This window comes from Rattus norvegicus, chromosome 14, assembly GCF_021556685.1.
Source record: "Rattus norvegicus strain SHRSP/BbbUtx chromosome 14, alternate assembly SHRSP_T2T, whole genome shotgun sequence".
Lineage (NCBI taxonomy): Eukaryota > Metazoa > Chordata > Mammalia > Rodentia > Muridae > Rattus > Rattus norvegicus.
Genome location: NC_141547.1, coordinates 80,307,879 through 80,325,095, shown reverse-complemented (window position 1 = coordinate 80,325,095; position 17,217 = coordinate 80,307,879). Strand labels below are relative to the sequence as shown.

The 17,217-nt window shown below is 48.0% G+C and overlaps 1 protein-coding gene across 3 annotated transcripts in view; it reads left to right on the top strand.

Moving 5' to 3' along the window:
• The window catches only part of Htt (huntingtin), a 148,969-nt gene that overhangs the window by 127,361 nt on the left and 4,391 nt on the right, over positions 1-17,217 (top strand). For all 3 annotated transcript variants that reach the window (NM_024357.5, XM_087582725.1, XM_087582724.1), the window contains 14 exon segments: positions 1,530-1,656; positions 4,442-4,542; positions 5,325-5,479; positions 5,851-5,990; positions 6,867-6,949; positions 8,326-8,456; positions 8,581-8,710; positions 9,505-9,660; positions 12,876-13,066; positions 14,543-14,657; positions 14,761-14,974; positions 15,327-15,432; positions 16,303-16,465; positions 16,650-16,810. In NM_024357.5, the coding sequence (NP_077333.2) occupies positions 1,530-1,656; positions 4,442-4,542; positions 5,325-5,479; positions 5,851-5,990; positions 6,867-6,949; positions 8,326-8,456; positions 8,581-8,710; positions 9,505-9,660; positions 12,876-13,066; positions 14,543-14,657; positions 14,761-14,974; positions 15,327-15,432; positions 16,303-16,465; positions 16,650-16,810 (1,973 nt within the window).

Genomic DNA, 17,217 nt, shown 5'->3' with positions numbered 1-17,217 from the left:
TTTTTTCAAAAGCGTCACCTCTGAAGAGATTCCTACAAAGCTGGGCATAGTGTTACATGCAGAGGCATGCCGTCTCTGAGTTCTAGGCCATCCTGGTCTAAATAGTTCTAGGATAGCTGCATAGTGAAACTCTCTGTCTGAGAGACAGAGAGAGGGAGAGGGGGAGACAGAGAGAGAGATTTTCATACATTTAGGGACAACCACTATTGTGGGTCTTCTCTTGATATTTTCTTCATGAATCAGCTTTAAATAGGCTGATTCTTGGTTTTTGTTCCAGTTTACAGTGAGAGCTTAGCCTGGGAAAAGAGTTAACAGCAGCTAGGCTGACCTCAGTCTGCTGAAATAGCATACCAGACATTTCCTTTCCTACAAAAATCCTCAACAAGAAAGAAAAGCTGGCCAGTTGACTTGAACCATAGCACAGAGCCAGGCCAGGCCCAAAGGAAGGATGCCTTTTTCTGCATAGATAGGGCATGTACTTACTGCTGAGCTACAACTTCTGCATATGTGTGCTTGCATCTAAGATTCTGGAAAAGTTCATATCTAGAACATGACATTCTTGGACCTAAGAGTTGCAGGGGCTCATTCTGAGTGCTGTGGCCCAGCTGTGCTAGAAGTGCTTATAGAACAGAGAGGCATGGACATTGGGACGAGAGCAATAGAAAGCCAAGAAATCATCAACATTGCTGCATGAGGCTCAGCTGTGGGCAGGAGCATTCCTTGTAAAGACTGTACAAGAAGGTGGTATAGGGGTGGAAGGCTCTTGAGGAGTCTGCCTACATAGGCTGTGTGCTGTAGGTCACTCTCATCAAGACCTCTTATCCTCTCCCTTGAGAGCCCTGGGCAGGAAAACAGCTGGAGCAAACACTGCAGAACCTCCCCTGGGCACGCCCCCGAGACTTTTGTGGGTGGTATAAGAAATTTATAGAAGGTTTTCCCATAGTAAAAAGGGCTTGGTTGGGTTGTAGAAATCTGGGGAGGTTCCCTTAGGTCCTCATTGCTTTACTGAGGCACATAGCTGAGCTGGCTAGATGGTCCTGTTACTGGAACAGTGTAGGGTAGACCTCAGGGTTTTCTTTTGTTCATGGTGCTCATCCACATATCAAATGGCAGAACTCAACCTCTCAGAGTTGACAGAAATGAACAGTGGGGTTGGCCATGTGCCTGCTTGCCAGTGCATATTTATACATGAGACTGAATTTCATCAGTGCTTGCCTTTTTTCTAACATATTTGATGTTTGTGGGCACCAGCATTTCCTACCAGTAACACAGCTTGTATACAGGTGGCCTCAGGGGTGTCACAGGAAGGTGATGGGCTGGCCTTGGGAAGGCAGGGCAGAGTAGGGGAGTCAAGCTTGGCATTGAAGGTTCTAGGCAAAAGGGTGGGAACCTCTTGTGGAAAGGCACAGGCTCTGAGTAATAAAGGGTGGGCAGCTGGCTCATCAGAGACACCAGCTAAGGGGAAGGGGGGAGTGTCTTGTTTTCCTTATGGTATCTCCATCTATCTGGTACTCTTTCCACCTTCTCAGGTATGGAAACTCGGGTGGTCACCCAAGCCTGGAGGGGATTTCGGCACAGTGTTTCCTGAGATCCCTGTAGAGTTCCTCCAGGAGAAGGAGGTCCTCAAGGAGTTCATCTACCGCATCAACACCCTAGGTATCTACCCCACAGTCCTCCTCAGTATCATGTGCCACCTCGGAGACCTGGAGCTTCAGGGTAGGGCCTTCGCACTTGGCAACTGAAAAGGTTCTAGGGGTGATGATGATGCAGACCTTCTTCATATATTTTACAGGACACAAAGAATTAAGGTGAAAAAGTAGACCTAAGTGCAAACAGATGAGTTTAGCGCGCGCGCGCGCGCGCACGTGTGTGTGTGTGTGTGTGTGTGTGTGTGTGTGTGTGTGTGTATGTTGCATACCAGGCTTCTTTGAACAAAGGGAAATGCATGTGTAACTGTCACAAGAAGCCAGTTCTGTCTCCACATTACACAGTCAAACTAAACCCTAGAGGTAGGCTGGGAATGTGGCTCACGGTAGTGCTTGTTTAGCACCCAGGAAGGCCAAGGTTCAGTTTCCACGGCTACAACAGACTAAGTAGCAGAAGTGATGTTCTCATGTTTCCCTGTTTGCCGCTTTGACCTTCTGCTCTCACTTGGGCCATTTTTCTTACATGTATAATGAGCAGCTTGGAAACATGGCAAGCTAAGTGTCATAGGGACCAGAGTGATAGAATGAGGGAAGGTAGATTTGGCCAGACAGCCCTGCTCATCCCTTAGCTGACAGGTGCTGTGGAGCATAGAATGGAGATTGGGTCTATTTTATGTGTTTTATGTGTTTTCTATAGACGTAAACATGAAAAATACACTTACTGTCTCAGTAAGCAGTAGCATGAATAATTCTCCTGTCAGGACTCTCCTGCTTCCTGACGCACAGTCTAAATTACTGCTTATTATTACTATTACTACCACCACCACCACCACCACCACCACCACCACCACCACCACCACCACTACTCCTACTACTTTTTTGCCCATTTTCTGGTTGAGGATGTGTCTTAATTACTATTCTATTATGTGAAGAGACACCATGGCCAAGGCAACTCTTATGAAAGAAAACATTTAGTTCATTATCATCATGACAGAAAGCAGACAGGCATGGTGCTGGATGTGCAGTAGCTGAGAACTTTACATCCTGATCCACAGGCAGCAGGCAAAGACAGGGAGACAGGGCCTGGCATGGGCTTTTCAAACCTCAAAACCCAGTGACAGTGACATACCTCCTCCAGCAAGGCCACACCTCCTAATCCTGTTCAAATTGTTTGTCAGCTCGTTACCAAGTATGCATATACACAAGCCTTTGCGGGGGGGGGGGGGGCGGCGGCGAGGCGATCTGATTAGATTTTGTGTTTATAATCCTCACAGCCTTTCCCTTCATGGGTATTTCCTAAAAGAATCTGGGCACCAGATCCACTGCCTGGTCCAAGTTAGGCCCTATAGGGCTTCTTCAAGTTTTCTTATTCAGATCTCAGCAACCTGCCTCAACTTCCTACATCTGTAAGTTGAACAGTTCATCACTGTCCTCGGTAGGACAGTGTTCTTGAGTAGGAATCAGGTACCTCTCATGAAGAGCGTGTTCATTTCCTATCTTAGTTACGTTTATGTTGCTGTGACCAAAAAGCAGCTTGAGGAAGAAAGGGTTCATTTCTCTTTATAGCTTATAAGTATATCACTGAAGGCCAGGGCAGGAACCCAGGACAGGAACCTAGAGGCAGAAACAGAAGCAGGGGCCATCGGGGAGCTCCACTTAGCAGCTTGCTCACTAAGGCTTGCTCAGCCTGCTTTCTCAAAACACTCAGAACTATCACCCCAGGAGTGGTCCCACCAATGTGGGCTGGGCCCTACCACATCAATCACTAAGTAAGAAAACTCCCTTCAAACTTACAGGCCAACCTTATGAAGGCATCTTTTCAACCAAGAGTGCCTCTTCCTAGATGATTCTAGCTTGTGCCAGGTTGACATAACTGGCCAGCACATTGCCTTCGCTCCCGCCCCCTATGCCTCCCTCGGGCAGTTATCTATAGTTGGGTGTATCTCCTGGTGTCAGTCTTCACTTGGATCGGAGGCATACCCCGTGTCCCAGGAGGTCCTAGCACCTGATGCTCTACCGTTCTTGTCCTCTTCACTGTATCCTGGCCTTACATGGAGTGCTGTAGATCAATCTCCTTGGGCCTTGGTGGGAGCATCAAGGCAGCAATCTGTTGAACTTCACTGTGCATCGAGGTCAACCTGAAGAGTGGCCTCCTAGACTGCCTTTGCTGCTTGCTAGAGTGTTCCTAGCCCCATCCATGCTGTTTTGATCTGTCTTCTGGGTGGCTTTCACTGTTTCTCTTTATTCATTTCATGGAGGCAAGACTCACATGAACATCCCATGCGTGCACATGGAGGGCAGAGGATAACTGACAGGAATAAGGGATTCTCTGCTTCCTCCATGCTGTCCCTGGGGATTGAACTCAGATTATCAGCCATCTCTCTGACACTGTCTAATCTCACCAGCTTTATAGAGACAAAATTATTCTCTGCATGGGTCTGTGGTCTGCTCTGAAGTCTCATGGTCAGACTTAAGGTGAGACTTTCAAAATGCTAAGTGGGCAGGAAAAGCCTGACCAGCTTAAGTGATGCCTTTGTAGACATCCATGTCACTGTGCTTACAACAGGAGATTGAAGGGCAGTCTGGGCTGCTGAACTTGGCCTGTGCCTCTTGGCCTTGACAGTATAACTGATTTCCATGTGCTCTTGTGTGCTTTATGATAAATGAAGAGAATGCTTATGCTATAGGATTGCCCTGAAGGTGGTGCCCTCGGAGCAGTACTGATGGAATCATATTGCCAGCGTCCCCTAGTGGATTTGGGGAGTCAGGAAACTAATGTAATGATTGATTCCCAGGGTGGACCAGTCGTACTCAATTCGAAGAAACTTGGGCCACCCTCCTTGGTGTCCTGGTGACTCAGCCCTTGGTGATGGAACAGGAAGAGAGCCCACCAGAGGTGAGACTTCCATAACTGGGGGTGACTAACTGGAATCCAATAGCTGTGACAGCTGGTGACTATGATTTGAAACAGGAAAACAGGCAGATCATATGCCAGCTAGTCCTCCAGACCCCGTGAGAGGTTTGGAGACCGAGGCTTCCATAGCTCGGTTGTGATACACGCCATTGCAGTGACCAGTGGGTCGGTCCTCAGTACTGTTAGATCACTCATCCCATCTGAAGGAGTGTCCCTGAACCGAAACAAAAGAGGCAGTGAGTCTAGGCCGTGCACATGTACCTGTTAGGTTGTTTCTGTTTTGTTTTTAATTATCTTAGAGGTTTTGTTAACTTAATGTTAATGTATACCATGCTAGAATGACATAAATAACCACCATATCCATGTAAAATGAGTGAGGTTCTGGGTATTAAAGTACTGGGATGTAAGTAAGCGCTTGATTCTGAGAAATGTGTAGTAAACTGTGGGAATGACAGATAAGAGGGAGAGTCTATATAGGTCATAAGTATCATCTTCAAACTCCTCTGTAATTGCCAGGCTGCCATGGGCAGTGTTCTACAATGATGATAGAATTTAAGAGCAGTTTACTCCAAGGCCCAGGTATGTGGGTGTGACCAGTGCACAGCAAACTTGGACTCAAGACCCTGGCTGTGGGAATCCATCGCACTTAAGTGATCTGATCTTCCTGTAGGAGGCCATGTGGCCTGTGGGCACTGTGAAGTAGAGGCAGGAGAAGTAGTTGGTATCTTCTTAACATGTTGTCAATGTGTGGACTGTTCCTCTAGGAAGACACCGAAAGGACCCAGATCCACGTCCTGGCTGTACAGGCCATCACCTCTCTAGTGCTCAGCGCAATGGCTGTGCCTGTGGCTGGCAATCCAGCTGTAAGCTGCTTGGAGCAACAGCCCCGGAACAAGCCACTGAAGGCTCTCGATACCAGGTAGGCCTGAGTTCGTATGTGGGCCCATGCAGAGGATGGTGAGGTAACCCACTTCCCCTAGCCTTCTCTTTGGTTATAAGAATTGATGTATAATTCTTACTGGTTCTTTCAATACTGTTAGTATTGTGGCCTTGCCCTGGGATACAGATTCAAAAGTGATTTTTGTCAACAGTGACAACTGAGAATTTAGTGTGAAATGTTCTGGGCATAACTGGGCATTCGGGCGCAGACTTGTGGGTCAGGAATGAGCTGAAGGGCTTGTTTTTGTTACACCAGCTGCTTCAGGTAAGTAAAAGCGAAGTCCTGGTGGTTTTCTCTTCTGTGATGTTGAAGGAAGCAAACATGATTTTTCCCTTGGTTCTGAATTTTAGATTTGGAAGAAAGTTGAGCATGATCAGAGGGATTGTAGAACAAGAAATCCAAGAGATGGTTTCCCAAAGAGAGAATACTGCCACTCATCATTCTCACCAGGCATGGGATCCTGTCCCTTCTCTGTTACCAGCTACTACAGGTACAGGAAGGAGCTAGAACAAGAATGTGGCTGGCATTCTTGCTGTGGCTTAACGAGGAGGCTGCATGCTGAGTGTCTTGTCCCTGTTCACAAGTCTCATGCTTTGTCTAGACCACCATGAGCACATCACTTAAATGAAGAAAATTCCATAGGTTCTTTTTCTTTCCATTGTGTGCATTAATTGTACAAAGCATTGTGTTTCATAAGGATATCTTCATATAAGCACATAATGTATATTGAGTAAGCCACCCCCAAAACCTCCTTACCATTCCCTGTGTCCACCTTCCCTTCCCTTTGCTGTCCCCACTTTGCTATTGTTGAACAAACTACTTCAATCTCGTAATTACTAAATTCTTTTAGGTATTGTTTGTTATTGTAAATTTAAGTACCTTGAAGACTTTATTTGGGAAAGTTTGTGTATGGAAATGCAGTGTGTCATATATCCCAAAATGGTTCTGGCAACATTAAATTAAACAGAGCACTGAGACTTTAAATAGCCATAGTCTTGGACCTTGAGGATGGGTGAGAAATGGCCCTGGGCCAGTAGGATGGGAGAGAATGCCATACTTGCTCTGGGAAGTCTTGAGAGAGGTGTGGCTAGAAGGCTACAGTAGCTCAGAGTACAGCTCTGGGGAGGGCAGTCGAGTGCCTTGGGAGAGGATCCCGTGGAGTTAGCTTGAGGCAGCCATAGAAGAAGAGAGAGTCTAGTTCGCCCAACAGGCCTGATAGTTCAATAGGTTGCAGACAGACAGTACTCCAAGACTACTGCCTCTGCATAGCGCGGGTATCCTGCCAATGGTGAGGACACCTAGATTGGGCAGACATCTGTCTAGGCAGGAGCAGGATCTCATGCAGTGCTGTGCTGATGTTTTACAGGTGCTCTTATCAGCCATGACAAGCTGCTGCTGCAGATCAACTCAGAGCGGGAGCCAGGCAACATGAGCTACAAGCTGGGCCAGGTAGGGTGGTTTTACCAATCAACTCCCTTCTACAAGGACTGCAGGCTGAGCTTGAGCCACAGGCTTTAGCCGTGATCACAGGCTTGAGCCACATGCCACATTCAGAGAAAAGGTTTTAGTTATGTACTTTATTCTAGATTTTAGTGTATTTTGCATATAAGCATATAGATATTTATTAAACATAGTGGGAGGAGAGAACTAAGAAGCATGAAAGGTCCGAGAGGAGAGAATGGAGTCCCCTGAGAGTTGTCAGGCAGATGCACTACTGAAAACTTCCTGGCTGCTAACTCAGAGGACAGCGAAGTGTACAGCTCAGCGGCAGCTGGCAGTTCAACAGTGCACTTCATTCAGATCAGTGGGGATAGTTGACAGCTGCTGACTGCAGGGGTCAGGGAGCTATGGTACCTGCTGCCTTTCTAGACAAACTCTTCAGTGCCTTCCTATCTTTACAGAGAAAGTTCACCCTAAGGTAAGTCACAGTGGTGGTTAGACTGCCATGTGCTTTTGATGCAGTGTTTCTGAAGATCATATTCTAGGTTCATGTGCCTGTGGTCACATCGTTCTTTATGGCTGTGTTGCACTCATCTAACTGTCTGTTTCCTTCAGTACTTGGGGCTAGCTCCAGTGTCTGCAACCTGAAATAGGACTGTGTGGGGCCAAAGTATAGGAGTAGCCCTGCCTTGCCTGGGATACCTGCCAGCTATTTAAAACCACTGGGCTGAGCTGCCACTCCATTTGTGGAGATAGAGGGTAGAAGGGGCTGGGTGTAGAGAACACTGGCATCTAGGATTCGCTCACGACTCACAGCTTGCCCTCACTGAAGGCATCTGAGAAATAAGAAAAAATGCAGCAAGATCTGTAGAGGAGCAATCAGAAGGGAGGTCACTCTTCATACTGAAAACACATCTGCATTTGGGAATTTAGGGCTCTTGGCTGCCCCTTACGCCTGCCGAAAACAAACACATCTCCTTCTGCATCCTTGGAGAAACTTCTGTAACCAAGCAGCCCAGAAAAGTATATAATTAGAAAACACAAATGAGTGGGACCAGGTTTATAAAATCCAGGTATGGGCCCCTTTCTCCAGGGTGTGGTCAGCTGTCACTTAGGAGCAATAGTGTCACTCTTTGGTGTTGCTCTTACTTCATACTCTCTCCAGACACTCATTCAGGCTTTGACCTGAGGCCAGAGTTTTTCTATCAGCAGTTTAGGACCTTTGCCTTACTACCCAGGGATTCCACTGATAGTAACATATGGGTCTGAATGGATCGTTACAGCAGCCACATGTGCTCAGACCAGGAGCACTGGATTATACCTACCCAAGAGGAACCTGAGGCCTTTACCTATGTCCTTATCTGTGGTGCCTGCTTCTATGACAGGTGTCCATACACTCCGTGTGGCTGGGGAACAACATCACACCCCTGAGAGAGGAGGAATGGGATGAGGAGGAGGAGGAAGAAGCGGATGCCCCTGCGCCAACATCACCACCTGTGTCTCCAGTCAATTCCAGGTTTACTGGCTTTATCTTTTAATAAGGAATTTGAAATTCCTTCTCAGTCACTTTTTTGGGATCCTTCTTGAGGCTAACCTCTCATCTGTGTATGGGAAAAATATCCATGTTTCACACTCTGCAGAAAACACCGTGCTGGGGTTGATATTCACTCCTGTTCGCAGTTTCTGCTTGAATTATACAGCCGTTGGATCCTGCCATCCAGTGCAGCCAGAAGGACCCCTGTCATCCTGATCAGTGAAGTGGTTCGATCTGTAAGTTTGCTTTCCCCTCACCAAGAGGCATTTGTGCAAAATGCAAGGGCATCTGCACACACACACACACACACACACGCACACACACACACACACGCACACACACACACACACACACACACACACACACATACACACAAGCACATGCACACATGTGTACTAAATACATGCCACAGACACATCACAAAACTCACAGCACACATATGCACTAAGTAGCATATACATAAATACACACATGTGCCATGCATTCACCAGATATGTACACAGACACATACACACACAAACATACAAGTAAAGACGAACACACAGATTCACACATATAGACACATACATACCTCATCTCTACTATCTTGGAGCCTGTAAAGGAACTGCAGGCCTCCCAGGTATCCAAAGACCCACCATATCTGTCTCTTCCAGAGTGCTGACAAACAGCTGTGTACCCCTGAACTTACTCTTCTGAACCAATACTTTGTAAGAAGCACTGGCTCAGAAGAGTAATGTCAGATAAGTAATCTCATCATACTTCAATACTCTTGTGTTCCCAACAGCCCCAAACAAAGGTTCGTGAGTGGCATCTTTCAGTATTGACAGGGCTGTGTTGAACGGCTCTAAAATACTGACTTGGTCTTCTGAGAAGTGATAGTGGGAGCTGGAGAGAATAGTAAAGAGAGCACTGGCTGCCCTTCTGAAGGACCCGGATCTGTTCCCAGAACCCACACAGGGGCTCACATTTTAGGCTGCCTTTCTTACATTCCTCCAGGTATAATTCTTGTTCTGATTTCCCATGTCTCCAGCTTCTTGTGGTGTCAGACTTATTCACTGAACGTACCCAGTTTGAAATGATGTATCTGACGCTGACAGAACTACGGAGAGTGCACCCTTCAGAAGATGAGATCCTCATTCAATACCTGGTGCCTGCCACCTGTAAGGCAGCTGCTGTTCTTGGAATGGTGAGTGAGGGGTAGTACACAGGCTGCCCCTGTTGAAGCCACTTGGGACTGCACTGCTTTGGGACCTAGTATTGCTCAAATGTGCTACATGTATCCACATTCAATGACAGACAGTTCAATGACCTGTCCTAAGCCAAGCTCCCCGGCACATGTGGACCACAGCTCTGGTCAGCTGAAAGAACTCGGTGCCCACTGTGTTGTGGTGAGCACGGCTGGAGCACTTGTCCCCCTCGGCATGCATGTTACAGTGAGTAACTCTCCAGGACAGAGGTTTGATGACACTAGGACAGCACAGATGGTGGAACTGGGTCTTGCTTCTTCTGACAGTCTGTCACATGGCCGTCCCACTTCATTTCTCTGGTGGGGTCTAGATCCCACTGGACGGCTCAGCCTACACAGTCTTCCCTGGTGACCTTTTTGTCACAGTAACCTTGTACTTACCCTTTGAGAATTGGAGATTTTTATCCTTAACAACATGATTGTCTTGTCTAGTTGTGCTGCTGTCACAAAACACAGGGTAATTTATAAACAACAGATATGTCCTGCTTATGGTTCTCAGGACTGGGAAGCCCTAAGTCAAGGTACTGTGGGAATGCCTGATGTGTGCACCTCATACCTCCTTCTCCAGCCATCAGCAACCCCCATGACTGCACTGCTGATGTCAGAATCCAGCTAGCACTACTCGGTTGTCTTCCTGTGTACATATTATTAGGTGTTTCTCAGCACATACGTCAGACACACACATGAAGATAACTACTTATGGTTTCTGTCTCTTGTTGGGGCATATTGGAAGACATCAGCACTCAGGAAAGGAGAGGGACTCTAGACTGTTGACATGGGCACTTCTGTCCTGTCACTTGCTATTAAAGTATTACCATGTTTTTAAATTATGTTAAAATATTATCATTAAATGTTAAAAATTATCATGTTTTTAATCTCTGTCATGTGGGATCCAATTTTGTGATAACAAAAGAAACTGTCCAGGGCTGGAAAGCTGGCTCAGTGGTTAAGAGTACTTGGTTCTCTTAGAGGATATCTGAGTTCTTTCTTAGCACCCACATCGCCAGCTCATAACCATCACCCTCTTCTGGCCTCTACAGGTTGCTATAATACACGTGTATATTTACCATGTGGACACATACATGTGTACCACATATAAAGATAAAAGTAATTTTAAAAAAGAAAGACTTACTTGTTCACTAGACACGTGGGTGGCTGCCATGTGTGAAGCAGTTGGGACTCCTGGCAGGAGTGGTGTGGAAGAGCCGCTGGAGTCCGTTCACCACGGGCCCGGTGTGCCATGTCCTCTCTTGTTAGTAAGACAGTGCTATTATCACTGCAGCCACGAGTATCTGACAGCATCTCTTACATACCTGTCTAGCGCTGTGCAGTCTCACAAAGCACCAGCGTACATAGGTCATGGCACAGCACAGCTCCCACCTCTCCTCACTGCTCTGCTATAGAATCTGTTGTCACTGAACCTAGAGGCTAGAGCAGGTATACAGCATGGGTGGCCACAGCACCATCCAGAGAACAGGAACAATGAGCACTTAGTCCCCCTGTGTGAGCACACTCTTCAAAGCAGGCATCCTCTGGGGATTGTCAGGACTATGTCCTTGTAGGAGGTCCATTTTCCTTCTTGGGGTGGCTTCAGTGGCTTAACTTTCCTTATAACTGTGGTTTTGTGCTCAGGCCCAAGTTCCTCAGGCAAAATGTAAATCAAATGCATCAGGCAAATAATGGTCATTTTTAAAAAATTACCCCAAGGCAGAATGGCAAACTGCTCCAGTTCCCAGCTCTGGGTACATAGACAGCTGTGCTTGAAGGCGGTTGCTTCTGAGAGGATCTCGGCCTATCTTGTGCTGCTACAGGCAGCACTGCATTGCTTTTCCTGGGGAAACCTGAGCAAGGGACAGTTCACCTCAGATGGGCCACAGGTGGTCTAAGTCCAGCTTGTGAAGCAGTGCATTTATTGACTTTCCTCATAGGAACTTATTGGACCTGAGGGACCCCGAAACAGCTATATACTAAAAAAATTGTACCATGGCATGGGTAATGATACCCCAAGTGCTACATAAATGGAGGACCAGCACCTTTCTCCTCCTTTACTTAACCTTTGCCCAAGATCAAGTGCAGTGGGGCAGGAGCGTGTGCAGCATGCGGAGGTTCAGATTCCACCCCTGGGCTCCCCTGTGATGAGGGAACTTTAAAGCCTGTGCTCGTGAGAGTCTGGTGGGAATACAGGTAATCCCAACTCCTCTGATGTCATGTCCAGAGGACATGTGCCACAGCATGCATCACACTGTCACTTTGCTTTGCCCATTGTTAGATCTGCAGCCTTCAATAACATATCCTGGTGTTAAGCTTGCAGAAGTATGGTCAGAGCCCTAGGTTGTAGGAAGGACTCACAGCTCAGTGGGGATACCCTGGGAAGTGGGGTGAGAAGGAAGTAACTGGCAAAGACCACCAAATACAAACTCCACTGGAGGGTTAGATGACCAGAAGGCCTCTTACACCATGAGACCAATTGAGTCCTCAGCCAGCCTTTCCTAGGGTGTGGGCCACAGTCAGACAGTGAAATGCTGTCCCTGAATTGCATAACACAAAAACAGTCTTCAGTGCTGAAGGAGTCTTGTGTCAAGGTGTGTACTCCTACATTCAGAATACCTAATGGAACACCATATCAGTCCAGGTTAGCACAAATTAATGTCAGGAACTTCACGACTACCAACAAGCTTTTGCTAGGAGGAGCCAGACCAAGATTTATTACAGTGAAGAGACATGAGGCAAAAATCAGCTGAGGGAGAAGGTTCCTGGGTAAAGCCAAGAAAACCAGGTGAACCCAAATCATTCAACCAGTAGGTCAACAAGGAGCCGACAACATATATGAGATGTTCCTACAGAGGCCAGCAGGACTCGGAATCTACAGTTGTCAGAAGTAGCAGGTTACAGGAACACCCTCTGCCCAGCACGTAGCACAGCTCTAAAAGGGAAAGCAAGCATGGGCACAAATCACATTTTCCTCACAAGGTAAAGCTTCAGGTTTTAGATAGGGTCAGCACTGGGTGCCAACCTCTCGTGGTTGAATTCCAGCCACTCTGTGGACTGCACTGTGTGCTCGACTATTGCTAGGCTCTTTCAACTTCAGGGAAGCCGGCCCTTGGCAGCCAGTCATCAGTCTGCCTCCAACAGTTCGTGTCTGTGCTTGTATCCAGGACAAAACTGTGGCAGAGCCGGTCAGCCGCCTACTGGAGAGCACACTCAGGAGCACCCACCTGCCCAGCCAGATCGGAGCCCTGCATGGCATCCTCTATGTGTTGGAGTGTGACCTCTTGGATGACACTGTAAAGCAGCTCATTCCAGTTGTTAGTGACTATCTGCTGTCCAACCTCAAAGGAATAGCCCAGTGAGTGGGACTAGTTGGGGTGTGGGGGTGGGGCTACAGGCTTTGGTGTGGTCTTAACAAAAACATCAAAAATAAAAAACAAAATAAAAGTCTCCTACTCACCTGTCAAAGTGCATGCCAGAACAGGCAAGGTAGCAAATGCATATAACCCAGCATTTGAGAAACTAAGGCAGGGAATAACTCAGGAGAGCACCTTTTTAGGAAATAGTAGCTATGAGACACAGGGACACAAATGTACACCAGGTGTTTTCTTGGATTTCTCAAGCAAGATGAAAAGTCCTGCCTCTGCATTGCTCTCCCTTGGCTGGCACTTATGTGGACAGCAGCCTTATCCCCTGCTGCCAGACCCAGCCTGCTCTTTAGTTTCTGATGAGCGCCCTGTTTCCTGTGAGGCCTTTTTCCCTGTTCTGATCTCCCATCTCCTCCTGAAGACAGCTCACATGTACCTCGATGTGTTCCTGGGCCTTTTGAAAATAAGTTGAGCCCATCACAGCTCTCTCTTAGAAGCAGAAGGAGGTGTGGTGATGTACCTAGCTAACAGAAGCATGAGTTAGGAATGCGAAGGGACTTGGAGGAAAAGCCAGGTGTTCTGTGACAGATTAAGAAGTAAAGAATAAAGTTAGAGATGGTGAGGTCTTAGGCTGACAGACATAGCTACTAGGAGGAGGTAGCATTCTGACAGATGAACAGAAGTACATTTTCAGTGCCCAACAGGCAGTGGCAAGTTGAACTGGAACAGAGATAGTGGCTTGTGGCCCTTCCTTCCTCGCAGTCCTTGGCTGAACAGTAGCCTACTATGTACAGGGGTGGGCAGACAGCCACCCACTGCCCCTGTGATCATGGATCCTGGCCTGGAGCAGATTTGGACAGGTTCTGAGAAAGCACAGTCTCTGCTAAGGAATAAAGAGGGCACAGAGCACTGGGGACGTGTGGAAGGAGCTGACAGTTCCAAGTCAGATAATTGCATAGACCAGTGCTTTGGGCAGAGGGATCTATACAAAACAGTGGCCAGTTCCTAGGAGTGACAGTATCATTTGAAGAAATCTGAAAGGGTAGAAGAGATGGAATGTGGTTCCTTTATGGTGGCATTGGTCTAACTCATATCCCAGCCAGATCCCTACTGCTGCCATTGGGCAAACAGGTACCAACTGGAGATCCCAGGAGTTAAAGTGTTACAAGTTAGCGTATGCATGGAGCAAACAGACACCCTGATGAAGAACATGAGGAATGTGCAGGGAGAATGAAGTGGCCTATGGACAGGTACAGAATTGGAGATGGCATGCTAAGCTGAGGCCATGCAGCTCTAGAGACAGTATAATCACTAGGCCAGCCAGGCGAAAAGGCCTGGAGATGACATGACCCAGGCTCTGTACTCAGTAGGTGTGGATGGATAATGCTTTAAAACTGCCCCCTCTGCAGATGATAGGCGGGGGCTGCTGTATGTGACTAGGTATGGTTACTGTCTCCCATTCTTAGCTGCGTGAACATTCACAGCCAGCAGCATGTGCTGGTGATGTGTGCCACTGCATTCTACCTGATGGAAAACTACCCTCTGGATGTGGGGCCAGAATTCTCAGCATCTGTGATACAGGTGAGAGGCTCTATTGCGCACGCATAGGGGTTACCTTGTAGATTGTCCCAGTGGGTTATTGTGCTTTGGGGGAAGATAAGAGTGAGCCTTTCTTCTTGCCTAGATGTGTGGAGTAATGTTGTCTGGAAGTGAGGAGTCCACCCCCTCCATCATTTACCACTGTGCCCTCCGGGGTCTGGAACGGCTCCTGCTGTCTGAGCAGCTCTCTCGGCTAGACACGGAGTCCTTGGTCAAGCTAAGTGTGGACAGAGTGAATGTACAAAGCCCACACAGGGCCATGGCAGCCCTAGGCCTGATGCTTACCTGCATGTACACAGGTGAGCGAGTTGTAAGGGTCATAGATTCACCCAGAGATACAAGCTAGACCTCATGGTGTGGCAGCCTTAGTGTGGCCCTAAGACAGCCTGGTCACCTTTCCAGAAATTTAGGGCCCAAGGCAAGAGAGCAGTTCACATGATACCACCAAGTATAGGTATCAGAGCTGCCTCTGGCTACTGCATCCCTGAGAGTTGAAAGAAAGTTGGGCTGGTTGCTGCCTTGCTAGGGACTGTAATCACCTGCTTTGGAAGGACCTCTGCCTATCTGGTAAAGTCCTGTATGAGCCACTGAGTGCAGATTTCAAGACTCTTGGGTTTCAGTCCTGTCCTCTACTTAGTGTTTCTGTTTCAGGAAAGGAAAAAGCCAGTCCAGGCAGAGCTTCTGACCCCAGCCCTGCTACCCCTGACAGCGAGTCTGTGATTGTAGCTATGGAGCGAGTGTCTGTGCTCTTTGACAGGTAAGAAATGCAGCAACACCTGACCTTTATCCTCAGTAGTCATTGACTGCCCTGGAGCCACAGCCAGAGCAGTTCCTTCCACGTGTATTTGTTCATTCTCTTGAACTTTAAATTGCATCTTTGCAGCCGTTTTCCCAATGCATGCATATTCAGAGTACCACCTGCAAGCCAGACTCAGGGACAACTGGACCCATGCAGGGGTACAACCAAGCCACTGCCCTGGGGGATCCCACAGGCAGGGAGGAGGAAATAGATACTCCCGGAGTGTAGCCAAGTGCTATGGTGGGGCTCAGCCCATATCCACTGGAAGGAGACACGGTTGAGTGTCAGAGTCACTTGTGTACTTCTTGGCCGTATACCACGGTGGTGTGGCATTAGTCACAGGTCAGCTGTCTTTAAGGATGCTGCTAAAGGTGGAAGTGTTGGATGTTGAGACAAGAGTCAGTAGGAGCGTCAATGGGAGTGTGTTTGAAGGGAAGAAAAGCTCCTGATTGACAATAGCACCCTGGATATTAGGACATGCAACAGTGACGCTTTAGAGCCTTTTGATGTGGAGTCTCTTCTGTAATGTCACTACCTACCTGTTGCTGCTGCTCCCTGACAGGGCCTTCCCACAACTGCATTATTCTCCCCAGAGTGGGAAAGATCACCCTGTGCCCAGATTAGTCAGGGCAGCAAAAGGACAGCCTGGATGTCGTCTTTGGCTTTTAAAACTCATACCCCAGTTGTGATCTGAGCCCCACTTAGAACATCCCTGTGGGTCATGGGTCATGGGTCAGGGGCCTCTGAGCCTTGGTCCATGTTGGCTCTATGGGCAGGGTTGAGAGGCTAAGAACCAGGTGAGGCTCAGATCAGTTCCTCTCATTTCAGGATCCGCAAGGGATTTCCCTGTGAAGCCAGGGTCGTGGCAAGGATCCTGCCTCAGTTTCTAGATGACTTCTTTCCACCTCAAGATGTCATGAACAAAGTCATTGGAGAGTTCCTGTCCAACCAGCAGCCATACCCACAGTTCATGGCCACTGTAGTATACAAGGTGAGAGTGTACTTGCATTGTGGAGCAAGGACAGAGCAGGAGGATGAAGGGGGACTCAGTCCCACACTTATGGTAGGCCTGTCATCACGGCTAGACTCATCCTTTAAGATGGGTGGCAGCTGTGGTCCCAGTCCCCACCCAACCCCACAGCCTGACCCTGTGCTCAAGGCTCTCTCCTCCCCAGGTTTTTCAGACTCTGCACAGTGCTGGGCAGTCATCCATGGTCCGGGACTGGGTTATGCTGTCTCTGTCCAACTTCACACAAAGAACTCCAGTTGCCATGGCCATGTGGAGCCTCTCCTGCTTCCTTGTCAGTGCATCTACCAGCCCATGGGTTTCTGCAATGTATCCTTCCATGGGGCTTTGGCCAGGTTTCAGTCTCCACCAGCCTTTCCTTATTCTCTTAGCATCCAGTTCAGGTTCCACTGAGTGTTTTGAAGCCTAAACTCTAAAGAACCCCACAGGTATCAAGGGGATGCTTACCCTCCCCTAAAACACTGATGGGGACATGAAACAGAAGGTCTAGCCATTTGCCAGCCAGGGCTGCCAACGGGTGGGTTTGTGGCAGGAGTTCTACTGCTGAGGGAGAAGAGAGGAGCCCAAAGGGAGGCAGGGCAGCTCAGGCCGCTGCTGGCCCTGCGGCTGCCCCAGCGTCTGGCATGCTTTATCCCTCTGAGGTTTTCTCAATGCTGCTTTTCATTAGCTCTCATCTTTACACTGCGGTCACCCTCCTGGGGAAAGCCGTAAGTAAA